The sequence below is a fragment of the Alligator sinensis genome, unplaced genomic scaffold (assembly GCF_000455745.1).
Source record: "Alligator sinensis unplaced genomic scaffold, ASM45574v1 scaffold489_1, whole genome shotgun sequence".
NCBI classification, from domain to species: domain Eukaryota; kingdom Metazoa; phylum Chordata; order Crocodylia; family Alligatoridae; genus Alligator; species Alligator sinensis.
The window spans coordinates 2,665,528-2,685,662 of record NW_005841901.1 but is presented as its reverse complement, the minus strand read 5'-3'; the positions used below and the strand labels follow the sequence as shown (position 1 = coordinate 2,685,662).

The following is a 20,135-nucleotide window of genomic DNA, read 5'->3' as shown; positions in this document are numbered from 1 at the left end:
TGCTGAACTTCACAGATTAGATATAGGAAATACCTGTTTCTATTTTAAAAACTAAATTGCAACAGCAATATTTGGTTATCCATTTTTGGGGGAAAATGTAAATCTCAAATGTATGAGACAACATGAACTGCATGTCTTTTGGGGTTTTTTATTGCAAAAGGTTTAGCAACTTGTATTATGAAAAGCTCTTTAAATAGCCCATGTGTTACAAAAGGAGCTCTGCTTCCTTCTCAAACAAATATACAAGGACAAAAACTTAAGATGTACATGTTATCCCATGTTTTACCAAAATATTCTTTCCAAGGCTTTTTAGTACATGAACTATCTATTTTGGATGCTGTCAACAATTAGAATAGAAAATACAATAGTACATTTGGCATTGGGTCCATGCATTATATTTCCCCTGGTGGTTAGCAGTAGTTTTAATCCTTGTAGAATATGCCCTTTAAACCCTTTACATCTGCCATATTTATTAAAACGATATCAACATTGAGGCATTCTTAATATTCAAATCCTTTTTACTTTTCTGGATCTGGCAACCTAACAAATCATATCGAGAATCGCCAAAATCCATGTCTCATTCAGTCATCATAGAAAATAATTGTTCAACGGAGCTAAGCCACCAAAAATTCCAACCCAACCCAATCCAAACCCTTAAATTCCTTTTAAGACCAACTTTGCTTGTTTGAAGAGAGGATGGCATGGCCACGACTCTGCTACTTGTAAGAACATATTTTAAAACTCTTGTGATAAATGCTTAAGAGTTTGCTATTTTTAAGATTAAAATGTGCAAAGGAGTGAATATATTTCCTAAGCATGCAAACAGACCTAATTATTACTCCCTAACTTCTCTGGTATTTGTACTGTTAACAGAGAAGAAGCAATCAACTTGGAAGTATCTTAGTATCTACTCTGTTGGTAGAGTACATTCTGTTTTGAACTAAATATGCAGTGACATTTTGCTGCATTGAAAAATAAACTGTAATATGAAGAATAGCTGAGAAGCTAAAACACGGAGCTAAATATGCCCTTTCCTTAGTCATTTAGGATTCTCAGCCAGCCTTTAAGAAGGGAAAAGAGCTTTTCAACCAGTAAATCTGGTAATTGGTCCACACTTCTCTTACTCAATTTTGAGTCTTGAGTTTTGTCTAGTCCATATAAGCTTCTTTATTGTCTGTCAGCAGCAACATTGAAGATTTGAAGAAGGGGGTGGGGGGTTCTGCTGCTCTGATTTGAGAAGATTTTGCCTTATCACTAATTTTTATTGTTACTTTTAAGTCAGGAGGAAAACACTGCAAGACTCGAACCTTTTACCACTAACTTTCACATCTTTTATCCATGTGCAGTGACCCTTATGCCTTCTATCTGTGGTACTAAATTAAATTAATTGGATGAATTAAATGAGTGGAATGAGATACATTTCTGCCAGAAGAGAAAGGGATTTGACCATTCCCAATGTAATACAACTGCTCCTCCTAATAAGACTACCAGTTATAAAATTAAACAGATTTGTAGCAGTTGTACTACCCAGATTGATTTTTGTTTTGTATCGCTTATTGTGGGAATTCTTTAACTGTAGCCCAATTCTTTAATTGTAGCCCAGCGTTTTCAAACCCGGATGTCTCCTTAGCTATTCATTTACTTTAATTAACATTTTTGCACAAGGAGGTTTTAAAGATGGCAGATAATTTATTTATGCAGAGGACGGGGACTGTAAAAGGTGTGATATGCAAATACACTCAGAATTGATATTTCAACCATTTCTATTTTAGTGTGCTGTAATGCCTGGAGATATTTGCCTCCCACCAGCTTCTGCAGTGCACAAAGCTAGACACTCTTGCTTGCTCAACCCACGTTTACTTCTTCTCTCCTCTCCGTCCATAAATTGTGATTAATGAACTTGTTCTCTCAAGTTCCACTGAGTAGAAAAACAGATAACAACTGCACTTCCTAATTAAAGTATAATTCTTCCAAGCCTCTCCCTAATGTGTCACCCCTGGTGTTGTTTCTTGGTGATGATTTATCATGCCTTTTTCAATGAGGAGCCAGCCACCTATAGCTGGTACGGTCAAAAGCAGTGCAATACATATGCTATGAGCCAGAGAATATATAGTACTCAACCCTAAGTACTATATATACAGAATGGTTACAACACTGGAAATCTTGTTTCTGCCAGTATTTACAAAAATCAGTAACTCACTAAAATAACATCCCTCAAATCCTTAACAAAAGCATCCCTTGAGTAATCCTCTCTCTTCATGCTCTTGTTTACTATTCATTCTGCAGATGGAACCAAAATGAAGCAAGCCTGGGTGGTGGTGTAGTGGTCCTCAAAACTCCCCCCAACCCCCAATTGTGGACCATTTTATAATCAAAACCCTTTCCCTAAAATCTCTTCTCCCAGCCCTTGTTGAAAATACAGAGCTCAGACACCTGGCAAATTACAGTAACATCAGAACAGTGCTAAGGGGACAATTTTAAAAGCAAATGCTATTAGAGAGAAAGTGTGTGTGGGGGGGGGGGGAGTGGGGGATTCTGTTTACATTTCCTGTATTTGGTATGTTCGTGGTTTGCTCCTTCTCCAACAGTGCTACAGCTTCTTTATAATCAGGAGATGTTTAAAGCTGCCACCATTCTCAGCTGCTCTGATCCATTGTAGTTTGGTTCTTCCCTCCTAACTGATTTGCAAACCTGGTCGCTGTGGAATATATATACTTTAATGAAATTTGACAGATTAAAAAAAACCCCCAAAAACCTGTATAGAGCTTAAGAGACAGGTGTTCAGGATTTGCTTCTAGAAGGTCAAAGATCTGGACTGGCCAACTAGCAGAAAGCATCAGTGAGAAGATTAAACGTTTCCCCACTAAAACAAGCAGGTTGGGCAATCCCTGGAAGTGCTCTGCAGACCCACAGTAGTTCACACCTCACCACTTGAGAACCACTGGGAAGGGGTAGAGGACTTCTTTAAGGGGGTTCTCTAGCACACAATGGCATGAATCAAATGAGCTTGGGGCTTTATACTGACAACTGTTTTGCAAACCTCTGTTTTGGAAACACATTTCAAAACCACAAATCTGAATCATGTCCTTTCTTTTCTCAAGGATCCTAAATGTACCTTGCATTTCTCCAGTCAGAACAGAGTTTTGAAGCCCGCAAAAAGGAAAAACATCCGTCTAGCAGAGCATTACCATGCATAGGGAATAGAGCTGAGATCAACCTTGTTAACGCAAAAATGCCAGGGAACTACTCTGCTGATATATCTTGGACTCATAGCTGGCATTACTTGTATAGCATTCTGTGCATCTTTTGTGAGACACCCAGTGATCCAGCGTTAGTATGATACTTTGCCTGATTTGATCAGTTTCGTGGCTGAGAATTGAACTCTGTACAAATGTTCTGGATGATCTTGGGAACAAATTTGTAGAGGTTGTCAAACTCATCCACAAAGAAGGAGTGCTCTTTATCCGGGTCTGTTGCAATGGCTTCCAATTCATCCTGGGCTGCCCATGCAATTCCTATAGAGTATGCTATGACTCCTGTAAAGAAAGCCAGAGCTTGAGGATGATGTATTTCAAAATAACCATTGCATTGAAACTAGACAGATATTGCAAACTGTAATGATCAGGACATAAAAAGGAAGGGATAGCATTTTCTCTTGAAAAATGCTATCCAAAGGTACAATGGAGACTATTTTTATTCCCTCTATCTAAATTTCATGACTATTTTGCCCCTACTCTCACTCTGCCTAGAATGGAAAATTTGAAAGGGACACCAGAAAGCCATCTATATTTGATTTAATTTGTTCCTGTGACGGAATTGCTCTATAATTCTTTGGAAACCTACAACACAGGGATAGAAGCGTGTATTCAGGGTAGAGGGGGGAAGGAACAAATTGGTCTCAAAAAGTCTTTCACATGGCAAAAAATATTTTAAAATAGTAGACTTATATAGGTAGTTGGTATAGTTCTATGCAAAGTGTGCATTTACTATAAACTGAAATCAAAAGTAAGCTTATGAACAACACATCTGCTCTTCCAGACTATGATGTTTTCTTAGAGGTTTCCCCTCCGTTTTCTGACCAGGCCCTAGTCTTGATCAGATTTGAGTGGGCCATACTGCAAAGTATGGTGGGCTTTGCAAATCTCCTCTGATAGTATGCTGTAATAGAAAACTAAGAGCAAAACTCTAGTTCCTTTCAGGCACCCAGAGGGCAGTTTCCCAGTTGTGAAGGTGGCACTTAAACACAATTTACGATTCTAATACCAGTGCCATGTGGGCATGTAAGCTTCTAACGTGTGAGAGTATAAGTCCTGAGAAACCAGGATAAAGGCCCTCCCGTGTTCTAGCTCCAATGTCTGAGTGGTTATGGTATTTGCCCAGGAAGCAGGAGACCAAGCCCCGCTCTTCACAGGGGAGACGGCTTGAGTCTGCATCCAAGAACAGTGCTCTAAAGACTATGCTACAGGCCAAGAATTAGCTAGTCCCCTATCTAGCCCTGCTCTTTGAGCCCAAATCACTGCAATTCTCAGCTGATAAAATGGATGAGACATTTCTATCCCATAGGGAACAAGAGGCCAAGCTAGAACATGATCTGCCGCTTTCCAGGGCAGTTGTCATCTCACTGGCCCACATACACCCTAGCTTGCTCTCTTTCTCTTGGCCCCGCATCTGTTTCGGTGGCAGCTTCAAAAGGAGTGCTAGAGAGAGTTCTGGATAATGCTTAACCTGTGGCCTTGTGGTTACAGCACCGGTATAGGAAGTTGGAGATATGTACATTCAAATTCCCACTGGGTAAAGTGGGAAGGGCCATAACCACTTTTGTATCGGGGCTAAAATATGGGAGCTGTTTCCCACTCCTCCCATCTAACACCTGCTAGTCACAGGTTTCTGCTAGGTAGCTTTGTGATTTATGCATCATCCATGTATGCACATACATACATAGCTGCATATCTACATGCCCAATGCACAGCCAACTGTTCACTAAGCACACTTACATATCCACTCAACCAGAGTAACAGAATTATAAACAATGTGTAAGCGCCAAAAATGGCACTTATGCAGCTGGACAACTGTCATTTGGGTCCATAAAGTGAAACAGAATTGTGCCCGATGGGTCTTTTCTTGATAAATGTTAAGGTACTATACTAAGGTGGAGTCAATAACCCTGAAGGAAGAGCACTAGTTTACCATTTTGATGAGCTGTCATGGCTGGCACCCGGACATCGTCATAAGACCTGCCATCGGTAATGAGAATCATTATCTTCCTCTTATTGGGCTTGGATTTGCTGAACAGGTGCTCAGAGGCATAGTTGATGGCTTCTCCAGTGCTAGTCCCTCCACTCCAGTAGTTGATTCTTTTAATGGCATTCAGTACATCTTGCTTAGTGCTGTACTTATCAAAACCAAACTCCAGCCTCTGCTCATATGTGTATTGTACAGCTCCAATCCGGGTGTCGGTATCTGAAATCTCAAATTCCTTGCTTATGTTGGCCACAAATTGGAGAAGAGTGCGAAAGTTGCTGGTGCCAACACTGCTGGACCCATCTATTACAAACCCAATGTCAGCTGAATTTAGACAGGTCTTACTGCAAGCCAGTCGATCAGTGTCACAGACCCGCTTCACCAAGAGCTGGACTACCTTATGTAGGCTAAACCAGCTTGGTACATTAATGGAATAGAAGCCATTTGTTCTACATACAGCCTGGAGAGAGAGGCAAAAGTAACAGAGCATTCATCAACCATTATAAGGATTTAGTTTAATTTCACTAGGTTTCTTGGGGGAGGGGGGTGTCAAAATAATCATCTACATTCAGCTAAAGCATTAGCTTTCCTACCCCTCTAGTTACAGAACATGTGATGGAATGATCAAAATTATCTCAACTGGATAAATTCAGCCTGAAATTCTACTACCCACTGAAGGGGATGGGAGGGGTTGTGAACAGGTTCTGGAGTACTTAGTCTAAATCTTAGACACAACGGCAAAACCACAGATTTCTTTCAGACAAATGTCTTCACTTAATTGCTGCAGCTTCACTGTGGAAAAGTGTCTTTGTTGGATTTGCGTATTTGTCTGGCAATGACTCTCTACATCCTTTCTTCTCAATTTCAACATAAGTGGAGGCTCCATTACCTTTCAACCCTGCAAACAGCCTGGCTCCTCCGAGTCAAGCTGCAGTGCTTTGGGTTCGTGTCATCTCAGCCACAAGAGAGGATTACACAACTGAAATGTTGTAAACAAGTGTGTTGATGATGTGGAAGTCTAAGGGGATAGGCTTTCATCATTTTGTTGGCTCCAGAATTAAAATTAAATTTAATCTTTTTTAGCCAAGAGCCATAAGTGCTTATTTTAGTGAATGTGCATGGGGAGCAAGTCTGAAGAGGGTCTTCCAGAGCTGACAAGAGAAGGATCAAGAGAAGGTAGAACAGGGGTGGTTGGATGGACAGAGGGGATGCAGGTTATGGTGGAGGCAAGGTTAGATGCATTTAAGGTTTAGGTTAGGGTGCTAATGTTTCAACCATTGTGATGAGAGCATTTGACAACTCCGGTTGTATTTCTGCACTTGAGCTTCCACAGAGGACAAGGCAGCTGTTTCTGTGGTGCTGCCTCTGTCCTCAGCAAACCTATATTACAGCAGCTGTGAGTGACTCGCTGCATGTGCTGGTTTAGGCTTCACTGCATATCCTGCCCATGTTTATCCTCTTCGGTTATTGCTGCTCTTTTTACCTTGACACTCTGCCCCACCCAATCACAAGGTACCATCTTTTGCCTTCCTGTTTGAGTCCCCTGCTTTCCTTCTTCCTTTTTGTCTCTGGCAGTTTCACAGAGACTGACTGAAGCTTTGCCTTTTAAAAATGAAATGAAAATGAGATTAAAGGCCGATTTAAGTGCTGACTGGAGACAGCCCAACACACAGCATTGCAGGATTTGAAATGCAGAGGAAATGTGTTCCATGGCAGACTGACAGTGGAAATTGCACAAAATCATCTTTAGTGTTGATCCAAGAAAGGCAGCTTTCTGAAAATACCTACTGACTTTCTCTCTGCTTCCTGAACCCTGGCTGCTCTGGCATTTTACACCTCCGGCTCCACCCTGCAGTGTTGTTTAAATAGGCATCCAGTACTGGGGCCAATCTGCAATGGCAGAGGATCCATGTTCTCCCTATCCACACTGTAAAATGTGTAGGGATTTATTCTTACTCTAAATGTAACAAGACATTTCTTTATTTATGAGAAAAAGACTTGAGATGACGAACAAGTTTATTAAACAGTTATCTTAAGTAGTTAATATGCCTGCACTCTGTGATCTCTTATGGAGACTGGGTTTGGTTTCATTAAAGAACTGTCATAAAAGCAAGTTGAACACCCAGCTTGATTTCAGGCTAGCATGTGCAGGTGGATGCTTCCATATCACTGAAGTCCTAACTAAACCTGCCTTGTAGTGGCCATTTCAAGATACCATCACCATACAAAAAGGTCTGGTCACTTTTAGATTTTTATTCAAAAAATGAGAAAAAGAATAATTGGACACATGGCCATTGGATGACATGCCTTAACCATTAATATATCAGACATATGTAATTTCAGAATACCTACAGATTTAGCCTTCATCAAACTATTAGTAACCGACTATAAAGTCTTGTGTTTTAAAATAAAGCTGCTCTTGGCTAGAATGTGAAAAAAATATCTAGATGTTTTTAAAATATCTTTTGTACACTTCCAGAGTGCCATGACAGAGGTATAGCATCCACGGTAAACAGAGAACCCCCAAACTGGCTGTTAACTTATACTCCACAACACGTTTCAGCTCAAGGAAGCTGGAAATTTTAGGTTTATGCCTTGTATTACCTCAGCCCCAGTTAGGGATTTAATGAAAATTCAAAAGAAAGATACTGAAACTAAACAACAGAAATCTTATGCCAGGGTCAAAAGTTTTGTTTTCTGATTAATAGCCTGAGATCTTGGCTTGGGCAGCTTTATTGATGCACAAATCCACAGACGTGTTTATAGACTGACAAGTCTTCTCCAATTTTACTAAATGGGAGAAACGCTGTAGGGCACAAATAATAACTTCAGGATAAAATCTTACTTCCACTTATGGAACTGTATATTTACAGTAACTCCATTGTCTTCAATACAGTTACTTCACGTTTCCATCTGTTGGGTTTAACTTCATAACACACACACAAAATCCCCAAGTTGGGAATAGCAATCATGAATAAATCATTTCATATGCTTCTTCATATTACAGTTTACAACTCTAGTTTCTACTGAAGCTTCCTACCTGCTCAATCATTTAAGAATTCAAAAGACGGGGAGGATGATGATCCGAGCGCTGGGAATTATTAGGGCTGGTATTTTTGTTACCTCATTATTTTGTGTTCTGTTCATTCTATAGTGCTGGACTATAAGCAAAAGCTACACACAGCCATAGTGGTATGTGTGCTTAGTTGAGGTGATTCACGGAATACAATACTGTAGGAATTAAGAGATGGAAAAGACTTCCACTGTTCACTTATCGATGCCTACCTGCTTGCTGGGGTAGCTTTATTCCTCACAAGGCCTGTTTTATGCCAGTTTCTAGAGTCCAAGTGCTATGGTTTTCCCCTTTAGGGGACTCTCATATTGCCAGAGAGGCATCTAGCTGTGTTACCAAGCAGGCAGGGTGGCACCTTTGAAATTAACTGATTTAGAGAGGCATGAGCTTTTGTAGGCAACAAGCTACTTCATCAGATACTCTGATTCTTGTGTTAAGAAAGGATCCTTCTCAGTTCAGCAGCCATTAAGAAAAATGGACTTTGCTAGCAAGGGCAGCATGTAATAGACCCAAGACTGATATAATTTTGAATTCTGAACTGTTGCTTTGCTGATTTTTTTTAACACATGTATATTGCATAGATATCTGGTCAACATAAACAGGGAAGTCATAACCTTTAAGAAGAAACAACCAGGGGAGATGGTGCCTCCTACGAGTTGGCTGTAATCAGACTCTTAGAAACTAAACACCCTGAGAACTTTGGAAGACTTTGCAAGCTAACCCACTTGTATCCTGCTTGCCACTACCTTGTCCACAAAGTTGGGTTCGATAACGTTCTGCTTTTCATTTTCATCAGCTGCTTCAATGGTGACAAAAAAAATGTTGATTCCAGATTCTCTAGCCAGTCTGGAGGCCTCCTCCACCTTGTCAGTAGGCCACCCATCCACCATCACAATGGCCACATTGGGTGCACCACCTCTGTTCCCATTGGCATCCGAAAAGAAGTTTTTGTTAACAAACGAAAGTGCCCTCCCTGGAAGAGAAGTACAGTATAGAGTTGGGGATTTATCCTATGCACAGTGCTTCGCCTCTCCATAAATATATGGGAATATTAAACTCTAGTAGCTAATGGTATTCATTGATCTTTAGCCAGAGGTTGAATTAAAGACTTAGAGCATTGCTGAGATGTGCTTTTGCAGGCAGAGCTGAAATAGCTACAGAGATAGGGAAAGTCCTCTGATGCTGTAAGCATCTGATCTACCCTACTATTAGAGTAACAAATATCATAAGCCTTTTCTGCCCTTCCCACAATCTCTGATGGGTTGCCAAAGATAGCAAGTATCTCGGATATGCCAGTGGCTGCTGCTGCTAAGGATAATGGAGAAATGTGTCACCATCCAACTAGGAGCTTCTCCATATTCCACAACCTTCCATGAGGTAAGAAAGATAGAACTAGGATTTTTTTTTAAATAGAATAACTTTTCTTTTTCATTTGTGGGTTTAACATTCCCCTTGCTAGCACCAAAGTCATCAGCATTAAAATCCATCTGACCTCCAAGGAGTTCCAGTGGAATGACAGAGCAGCTGCAATGTTCCTGTCAGTATTACAGCAGTATATGCACCACAGGGTGTTAGGGGCATATTTTGGAACATCAGATCCCAAGGCTAATCTCATGGCACTGCAAAGGGATTGTGGCTAGGGACAGACATTACACATAAACTGGTTTAAGTGATCAGAAACTGGTTTAAACCTGTAATAGAACAGATGTTCAGTGCACATAAACCAGTTTGAAAATGGCTGAAACTGGTTTGAGATAAACCTGGTGGAATCTAGTATCAGACTTAACTGATTTGGGTCAAATCAGTTTATACAATATCTATCCCAGTCCCCTTGCTGGTTTAAATTAAATCAGTCCCCCAGCATCCCAGCATGCTCTCTAGGCTGGGCAGAGTTCTGTGCTCCACAGCAGAGCTGGCCTCTCCCCTCTGCTCCCTGGCAAACTTGCAGGCACAGCAGGGTCTGCTGGCTTCCCTGTGCCCCCCTCCCCCTCACTGCTTAGGCAGAGATCCCTTCTTCCTCTCTGCCACATCACGGACCATAGCCAGCATGTGGTATGCTAGCTAATGCTGTGTAAGACTCCAGCAGAGACTGCAGACACAGCAGGGTCTACCTCGCTTCCCTCTGCCCTACCACTCCCCTACTCGCTACTCAAACAGGAAATTCCCTTTCTCCTTCCCTCCCTTCCTTCCTCCCATCTCCCACAGCATGGACCCCAGCCCCATGGACCCTAGACACATGGTATGCTAGCTACTGCCAAGAGATGTCTGTGTGCGTCTCTCTCTCCAGTTTCACTGGGGCAGGCAGACAAAACAGTGACTGCTTAGCGCTGTTTGGAGCTAATCAACAGGTCTGCCAGTAACCTGTTTAAGAAGTTTGAAGTAATGGAGAGAGGCCATTGTTTTGCTAATTGGGTGATAAAGACTGTTATCATTATCAGCCCTCAGCTAGCTTGCTTGCCTGTCATATTGTTGCAGAAAGTATGATGACAGGGAGGGAGATTAAAAAGCTGTGTATCATCAACAGATGCATGCACTGCATCTCCCTCTCCCCCCTTGCCTGGTGAGGCAACACTCCTGCCCCTTGAGCAGCCAGCGGGGAAAAAGCCTGGGACCATGCAGGCAGACCTCCCTAATGAGCGAGTCCTGCTGGGGTCTGGTCACGCCCCGCCCAGCTCAGCTCCCTGCAGAAGGGAAGGGAGGGCTGCTCTACCACCTCCCAGCTTCTAGCCTGAGCCACTGCAGGCATGTGCCTGAATTTGATCAGTCCAGAGAGAATGTCTGTCTGGTTTTAAACCAGTTCAGCCTAGCCAGGTTAGACTAACCTGCAAAGATTGAATCAGTTCAGGCTCAGGCTTTTTGAATGTCTGTCCCTAGCCTGTATGTCTACCAAAAGTGGGATTCCATATCCCTTTGTTCTTCCTTGTGGTAAATAGCATCAAAGCAGCTAAGCCCAGGTCACATACCGACATTGGAAAGTCCTCCTTTCTGTGAAATTTTCTCAATGGCATTTCTCAGATCTCTGGAGTTTGCATAAGTTTTGAGGTTAAATTCTGTTGAAGGGTCATCACTAATGGGTCAAAAGGAAGAAAGAAGCTGTTAATTTTTGTTTCACGCGCAGCATGTTCCCATTTATAATAGATTTAGTAATGTTCTTGGGCAAAGGGAACCCGTGGGCTAGATCCAGTGAGTCAATGGCTGTCCACCTGTGGATTGGATCAAATCTGTTGGTAGGATGGATCTGGCCCAAGGGCCATATTTTGCCCACCCCGATCTAGTCCAACCTACAGCAACTTTTTTACATACATTCAAGCCTTAAATGTAATCAAGTAGATTTTTCCTAATAGAATAAAACTATCTGTTTTCCCCCTACATTTCATGGGTTGAATTTTAACATATTTAGGTCATTTCTGTCATTGAAAATAAACTCTAATAAAAAGTAAGACTATGACATACTAATATAGAAAGAGGTAGAACACTCCTGCAGGCTCAGGTAGAGGCAGATCTAACTGGCAGACTACCAAATATAAGTCACTCTTACCCATATTGGATGATGCCCATGAGAGGACCAGCTATACCAATATCAAGAGCCTGAGACACGTCACTTAGGAACTGTTTTTGGATCTGAAAGCGGCGTTTACCAATGCTCCAGCTCCCATCAATCAAGAAGGACAAATCAACTTTGCAGTCTAAGATGAGACATAGAGGGGAAAAGAAGAATCAAGCATTGCTGGGTACTTTTATTCTTTAATGGATGCTTTTTATCTTACAAGAAATCAAAGTCTCTCATCTGTACCTGGCAACCTATCCCACAGTGGAAACACCCCACACACAAATCAGTCTATCCTTGTTTACAGAAGCAACTTTGTCATCTAGCCTGACCTCTTACATAATACAGGTCATAGAATTTCACCCAATTATGCTAATATTTGGCCTAATCACTGTAACAGATATAGCACCAATGATTTATCACCTGTAACATTAATCCTAATCAGCAGGTTGGGGAAAATCCATTCACTCCAACAACAGTTTGAAGCTGAATTCTGGGTTCTACTGAAATAAATGGCAAAACTCCCAGAGTTTCCCTCAAAGTAGGCTGGGCAGGTGAAGCACAGACCCGATTCCTCAACCCTGGGCCACTTAGGCTGCTGTGCATTCCTATTCATGGCTGCTATACCATGGGCTGGGATAGCCCTGCAGATCTCTTGTGCCATTGGAATTGTACTGGGAGTACGTTAATGTGCATCTCATGCCCATCTGTTTCCCAAACCTGTTGTACTATGAATAGGTGTTACTGAGGATTTTACCTTCCTCTGTGTAGCTATTTTTTTGCACTTTCTTTAAGTCACTGATGAAAGCAATTCCAGAAATGTGGTTTGTGGTATCACTGAAGGCTTCAGCGACTGTGGTCTGAGGTAGAATTATCCCAAGGATGACAACCTTGTGGTTTTTTTCACATCTAGTATAGGCTCTTTTTTACTTTAATTTCAAACCCTTAAATACATATATGCAACTATTGGCCTTAATGTATTGGCTCATTCTACTAAAAACTGCACTCTAAAAAGCCATGCTTAGCCTAACCAAACTCTTCCCTCTTACATTAGATATATCCATATTCTTCTGCAAATGGCATATGCAGCCATTAGCCAACTGATTTTTACCTCTATATCAGTCAATGGGCAAAGAAACATCATTGACTGGAATGGGACTAAAATTGGCTCAACTACAGTGTTAATTAACATTTTTCCTCAGTGTAAACCACAAGTTACTCTTTAATGTCACTTCCTACCAATCAGATTAACAAGAATGGGTATATTTTAATTCTAAATTAACCTAAATGGTACACAGTACTAATTGTTGCTATCAGATTATGTAACTGACTTCCCATCTAATGACTTTCAGTTTTCTCAGTAGCTTGGCTGTTGTTTTTCTAATTTCACAAATCCTAAATGCTGGAAGCATGACAAAGAACTGTGGTCATTAATAAGTGAGCATGGGGCAAGGATAGGTTCCTACAATACAGCCTTCATCAAGGACCAAGTTATCCAGAGGTTTCAGCTTCTTAAAATGAAATCCTATCCTGTGATCTGATTATGTGAAAAAGGCCTTTTTTTTAAAGGGTTCTGATCATGTGCATGTTTTGCCTTGTATAGAAATTAGGAAAGGCCATTGACTTCTGTGAGAATACTCTCTGTGACAAATAAGATATTATGAGCCCCTCGCATGACAAAGACTTCAGTATGTTCCCAACATTTTCAGATTTGCAAGAAAAGCTAACAGGAATTGAGCAACACGGGCTCTGTGGCCTGATCAGGGGAAAGGAGCCAGCCAAGTGACTTATAAATATAGGAAGGACAGGAATTCTGATTCTGTTACACCTGCTAATTTCATTTTACATTGTAACTGTTGGTCATGAAACTGTGGTTCTTTGCACATCTTAGAGCCAAGGGCAACAGAGTGAACCTAAACAGACTCTGTACTAAGGCCCCTTAATTACTGTGACAGTATAAGATACAGCTGGCATTCACAGGCAAGACATTAAAACATTTAAGTAATAGAAATAAACATAGGGATTATGACAACATTCACTTAAATATTTATTTTAAAATCCCCTTTAAATGTAGTTTGTGCTGCTATAACATTTCCCTGTGCTACAGAATTTTGGTACTTGCCATCCACATCTGCATGGTAGCAGCTGCCGGCAGTGTAAGTGGAGAGCTGAGGGCTTTGGCAACTGGAGAAGGGTTTTTGTCAGTGGTGAAACTGAATCTGTCTTCTCTCTAACTGAATTTCTGCTTTCCTTCAGTTTCGCTGCTTCCTCTAAGCCTGATGCAAAGGTTGTTGAACTCAATGGTAAATTCTCCCAGACCACAGAGGTCTCTGGGCTATGCCTTTGTAGAGATAAGAGTGAGGGTTTCTAGATTCAATATGCCTCTCTTCCTGCTGTGGGCACAGGTTCCATTTTCTGCATGACTCCTTACTCACTCCATTAAATCTGTTGCAAAAGAAATGAAGCCCCAATTCCAGGAGCCCGACCTGCTCCATCAGACAGGTCAGATGAAAGGAGTGCTCCTATTACCAGGGCTCAGTTGCCTGTGCATGATCCCAGAGCCTCAGTTAGCATCTTCCTCCTGTCAGATCAAAACTCTTCTGTGCCTGACATATTTCCAAGCCCTATGTTCTTGGATGGTGGAATTCATCTGCCTTTCATATCAGATCTTTAACTGCCAGTATCTTATTTAACATTAGGTAAATCAAGACTCTGTTGCTATATTCCCCCACAAAGTTAGAAGTTTTACATCAGAAGAGAAACATGGACCATGGCAAACCAGAAACCTTAAAAGTACATCCAATATTCTGTTGCAAAGGCTTGTGTGTTCTGCAATAAGTTTTTCTAGTAGCTAACATTTAAATTATTTTACTGTATTCCACCCAAAGCATGTAACATGTAACAGCAAAAAGCCCCCCATCGCTACATAATTAATTCTGATTTACATACTTGGATTTCCCTGGGAAACAGGCTCTAAAGGTTTTGGATTCAATTCTTCCTTGGAACTGAAGCCTGAAGAGAACAATAAAATGATTAGTCGACAAATGCACAAGAACTGTTCTGAGTCTGACCTCATCGATGGGACGGAGGAGGGGCAGGGTGGTACCTTAGGTAGAGACTAAGTGGTTTAGAGTAAACAATCATCTTTTCATCAGATGCTAAGTTTCATTTTGAGAGGGAAAGAAAGGGGAGCAAAGAGTCTCTTCAGAGGGGTAACCCTTCCAAGAGCCCTCAATGAACCACTTGAGCACTGGTACATCCTCTCCTAGCAGCTGATGAAGTAGGCTGTTGTTTGTGAAAGCACATGCCTCCCTGAATTAGTTGGTCGCTAATGCAGTGCTTTTAGGATGCTGTAGCACCCTGGAGTGCCTTGAGATCCTTTCTAGGGTGCTGTGGGGTGCCACGTAGTGTTAGCATTGTCAGGTGTGCAAACATGATTCACAAAATAAAGCCAGAGATTTCAAATAGGAATCCATAGCGTCCAAAACATTCTGCCCTTGTGTGGTCTTTCTGAGCTCTTTGCAGCAGCAGAATTGCTCTAGTATTTTTATGTACCCCAAAATGAGGGAAAACTAAGAGATCACATTTTCCAAAGGATGCCTTGAGCCTATCAAGATGTGCCTTGAGATTACTCAGAGATGCTTTGAGTATGAAAAGCTTGAAAACTACTGCTCCAAGATGCCACCCTGCCCTGTGTTCAGCCTGATTTCAGACTAACGTGGCTACCCAGCACCATACTCACTGAAGGGAAGAAGGTAACAAATACCTCATAACTCCTTACCCTTTTGTGGATAAGGAGACTGCTCTGGAAAATGTTTGTGCTACTTCTGGTTAGCATAGGTAAAATGTAAAATAACCAAATGAGCACCAGAAGTATGTTTTTGTGACTTGTGCCTCTTAATTTTTTTCCCTGCAAAATGGGCTACTTTCAGAACCACAGACAAAATGCACCAGGGCAGCAGTAGGCCATCATGAACAATAACTCTACAAACATTTTATTTTTGCTGCAAAACTCAGAGTTTGATTCTTCAGTGAGGTAGAGGGAGAGGTAAAATGTAGGATTCCCTGGAGATAGCAAAAGCAGTTTTCTGTCTCCACTTCCCCAGCTAACTGAAAAAGGAAAGAACTGGGATCAGGTTATTTTGTTTCTTTATATTGGCCTCGAACTGCATCTTTGGTCTCTTGCCTACTGGAGATATCCATCTACTAATCCTGAAATCATATGGGCAGAGAAGAACTATCAAAACAGAACATCACGTTCAGTCTCTAAAATGGGTGGGAAGAAGGCTTCTTGATCAGATGCACAAGTTATTTCCAGTCTTCTCTAAACTGCTGGATTTGCCCAAAGTGATATTTTCAACTCTCTTGTGATTTTTAGTGACAGAGATTAAGTGTGAGAAGTGTTTTTTAGTAATCTTCCAAATGACTTGAGAGAAAGTGTTACCTTTATATCCTATCCTCCTAACTCCATATTCTCCAAAGCAATAACTCACCTGACCAACAATGAAATGAAAGCCCAGTCTGGTAGTACAAATTGTACTGGGGTCCTCTTTGGAGCACAGTTTTATTTTGTGTCCATGACACTGGTAATTAATTTTACTTTTCTAGGGGTGGCAACCACCACCTCACTGAAATAAACTACAGAGGCAGATGTAGGAAAGAAACATTTCTGGAATCTCTCTCTCAGAGAAGCTCATTCTTACTAGTTATAATTTGTTGCAAAAGTTGTACATTTTACATTTAAATCTGTACATTTCACTTTCCATGCTTTGCTCAAAATAGCAGCAACTGAAGGGAGCGGGAGAGATTATTATACCAATTTAGATGTTATAAAGGAAGGGAAATTGTAGGAGAAATCAAAGTCTGATTGTCTACTGCCTCCTACCTTGTGCAATCATTTACATCTGTGAAAAGTGAATGGAAAGGGGGTATAAAAATCTACCAGTCTTGCCAGCATTAGTAATATATTTTGCCCTGATTTAAATTCATTGCACAAGGTTCAAGACAGGGGAGAGACTGGTCATTTAACATTCTGTTTTCTTTTATGGAGATAAAAGAAAGAGCAGAGAGACACAACCACAGTATATCCAGTTAAGCAGACAATAATTAGGAGCAATCCAAGAGATTGGTTTTATTCTTTTGGAGGCAGAAAGAAAAATTGGGGCCTGGTCCAGACTTCATTGAAATCAACAAAAAGAGCCCTATTAAAATATTTTTCAAGGGGTTTTCAGTCAGATCCAGGGGGTGGGAGAATCTCTAAACTAGCAGCCTGAAAAAATTCTGTTTTCACTGAACAATGAATATGTCCTTGAGATACATTACTGGATCACAGTAGGAGTGGCCCTATGATAACCAAAAAATTTCAGATGGACATCAAGTAATGATTTGAATGCCTGGGCAGCTTTTCCTAAGTTTTGCAAAACAGGAAATAGCTATTTCTTCGTACAATATCCAAGGCATTAATTTGGGGCAATACTGCAGTAGATTTTTTTTTTTTTTGTAACGGGTCGGATACTGGTTTATTTTATCAAAGAAATCCTGCAAACTGGTATTATAGAGTACCTGTACACATGCTAAGGGGTGGGAAGGGGCCATTTTAATTAGACCCATTCCCTGACAACTGGTCTAATTAAAATGGCTCACCATCACATGTATTAAGCCTCACCCCCACATTTTAAAATGGCCCTGGGGGTGCCTAAACTAAAGCTTATTTGACAAGCTTTAGAGAAAGTGCCCTTGCAGCCATTATAAAACATGGGGGGAGGGGTGCTTAATACATATGATGGTGAGGCCATGTTGCAGCATTCTAATTAGAATGCGGAGCAGACTTGATTAATCGAGTCTGCTCTGACGTTCTAATTAGGACAGAAACCAGCATGTCTACAGGCAGCCACAATGACCAATTCCAATGTAAGAAGTATGTCAGACTCTTACAGACCTACACAGACACTTACGTGGGGGAAACATGACAGACTTCAAAAGGGGAATGTCAAGAGGGTAACATAAAAAAGGTGAATTAATTACAAACAAGAGTTCAGAAACTATGGGGTGACAGAGTTTCTCTGTCCAGTAAAGCAAATCAAATTGTGTCAGTAGAAAGACATAGGTTATCCACATAACGAGGAGAGCTGTGATAGCTTTGACTTTAATGGGGCATCTAACATGAATGAAGATACCGATGAGTTTAGAAACTCGATGGGGACACAGGAAAATGCATGCTGTTAAATGGGAGATGAGTGCAGCAGCTATAGCACACACTCTTCAGAAGTCCTAGCACAGATTCTGCCTGGCCATTTCTTATTGCAACATTTTTCATTTCTGCACTTCTGAGACAAAGTACTAGCTTAGGGATAGAGCAAAGGAAGCTTACTTTCCCCCACCTTAGGTGGCTGCCATGAGTGTCTCAGACTCCCAGCACTAGTTAAGACAGTACCCAGGTGGTCCCACTCTTGGCACACAGAGTGCCTTACCACCTTTTTTGGGGAGCATCTTCCTGCAGATGCAGTTTCACCTCCTGGCCTTTAACTGTGTCATCTCTTGAGCAAAGGCTTCCCTGACATGGGTACGTTAACTCAGAAAAACCTGACATAGCCAAAAGTGTTGCAGCCAAGCACAGCTTGCCTTTTCCATCCAGAAGGGAGAGGGCTGTGTTTAGACTGTCGTGTGCTGTACTATGACTGGCTCTGCCCCTTTCTGCTGCAGTTTCTCTGAAGCATGTCACTGAGAGGCTTTCTTACCTTGCCCCCCTTGTACACTTCTGTGTCTAATCCTAACTGATGAACCAAACACCAAAAAACAGGGAGGAAAAGGCTTTTGCTGCATCATGAAGATGCTCTACATGCAAGAGATGATAAACATTTAATAGAAATGTGGTTATTGAGACATAACGTGTAGCTTGGCCTGTTTCCTGCCTTAGCCCACTGTGACTAACCACAAAGGCAACAAGCGCTCTAACAGACCAAATAGGGACAGAGACAGGAAGGACTCAGGGGCCGCATCTAATGAGATGCTGACTGCGCAGTTGTTACTGCGCAGTTATTTAGTACTTACATACATAAATACTAAATGACTGTGCAGCAACCAGAGTTACTGCGCAGTAGCATCCCTGAACAGGTTTCTTGGTGATGCCTACTGCACAGTAGCTCGTTACTACCGCAGAGTAGCGTCTCGTTACATTTCATACCATGCGATGCTACTGCGCAGTCAGCATCTCATGTAGACGCAGGCAGTGAAATCAGGTTCTGAAAGAAACAAACACCAAAATGCTCCAAGCCCTGGTTCTGGTTTTCACAGAAGTTGTCTCTAGCTCCCTGCTCCTCTTACATCAAACTCTACCTGCTCTTTTTCTGAGCTAATGCTAGTATGCATGCGTGCCATTTTAAACAACCAGGAACAATCAGATCTAATACAGTGTTACAACAGAATAAATAAATCCCTTCATATTATGTTACGAGTTTTTCACTGCTTTGTGAACCTTTGCTGCTAAAATACTTCTTTAAGAGAAACCACCCACATACAGCTGCACATGACATCAAAATCTCTCATCAGCTTTTGTTTATTGCCGCTTAAGGTAAGTGAATAAATACATACTTAATCTGGTTTTATCTATCAGTTATTACACAGAAGTCTCAATAGACACCATCTTTGACCAGGAATTTTCACTGATACAGAATCTGAATATATTCTAAATTTAACTTGCTTTATTTGCCTACATACATAATCACAGCAAGAAATCCCTTCCTTCAGAAATCTCAGTCTAGCAGTTGCTAGGGCACAAGAGTCTCAAAAACTGACTCCAACCAGAGACCAAGGCTCAGGATATAGTCAGTGCCTTGCATAGCCAAATACTAAGAACAACATGCCATCTTCCCCAGACTGAACATTTGCTCTTAATTTGCATTTAGGAAGCTATACCTCACAGTGCCACCTGGTGACATTTTACTGCAACAACAATTAATGTATCTCAATCCTAAGGGTGTGGACACAGGAACACTAGCAGCCTTTTCAAAAGGGGAATGTCTCAGACGAGCAGCAACTGCTGTCTTCTAACTGTTATGTGCAAAGAAGCTGAGAACAATTCAAATGTAGCAAAACTGGCTCCAGCGTTAATGCTCTGTCATCCAAGGTCAGCGCTGGAGCGGTTTTGCTGCATTTGAATTGTTCTCAGTTTGCTCACACAGAACAGTCAGAAGGTACAACCTGCTGCCCTTTTAAAACAGTTTCCTTTGTGATAGGGCTCCAAGTGTTGTTGTATCCATACCCTGCATATCCAAT

At 41.4% G+C, this 20,135-nt stretch overlaps 1 protein-coding gene across 1 annotated transcript in view; it reads right to left on the bottom strand.

The window, feature by feature from the left end:
* Window positions 1-145: 145 nt before the first annotated feature.
* The window catches only part of VIT (vitrin), a 114,053-nt gene continuing 94,063 nt past the window's right edge, over window positions 146-20,135 (bottom strand). The window contains exons 14-19 of the mRNA XM_006018418.2: window positions 14,811-14,873; window positions 11,853-12,000; window positions 11,278-11,381; window positions 9,061-9,287; window positions 5,188-5,701; window positions 146-3,536 (exon numbers count right to left, since the gene is read on the bottom strand). Coding sequence (XP_006018480.1) covers window positions 3,358-3,536; window positions 5,188-5,701; window positions 9,061-9,287; window positions 11,278-11,381; window positions 11,853-12,000; window positions 14,811-14,873 — 1,235 coding nt within the window. The 3' untranslated portion in view covers window positions 146-3,357. The remainder of the gene's footprint in view (window positions 3,537-5,187; window positions 5,702-9,060; window positions 9,288-11,277; window positions 11,382-11,852; window positions 12,001-14,810; window positions 14,874-20,135) is intronic.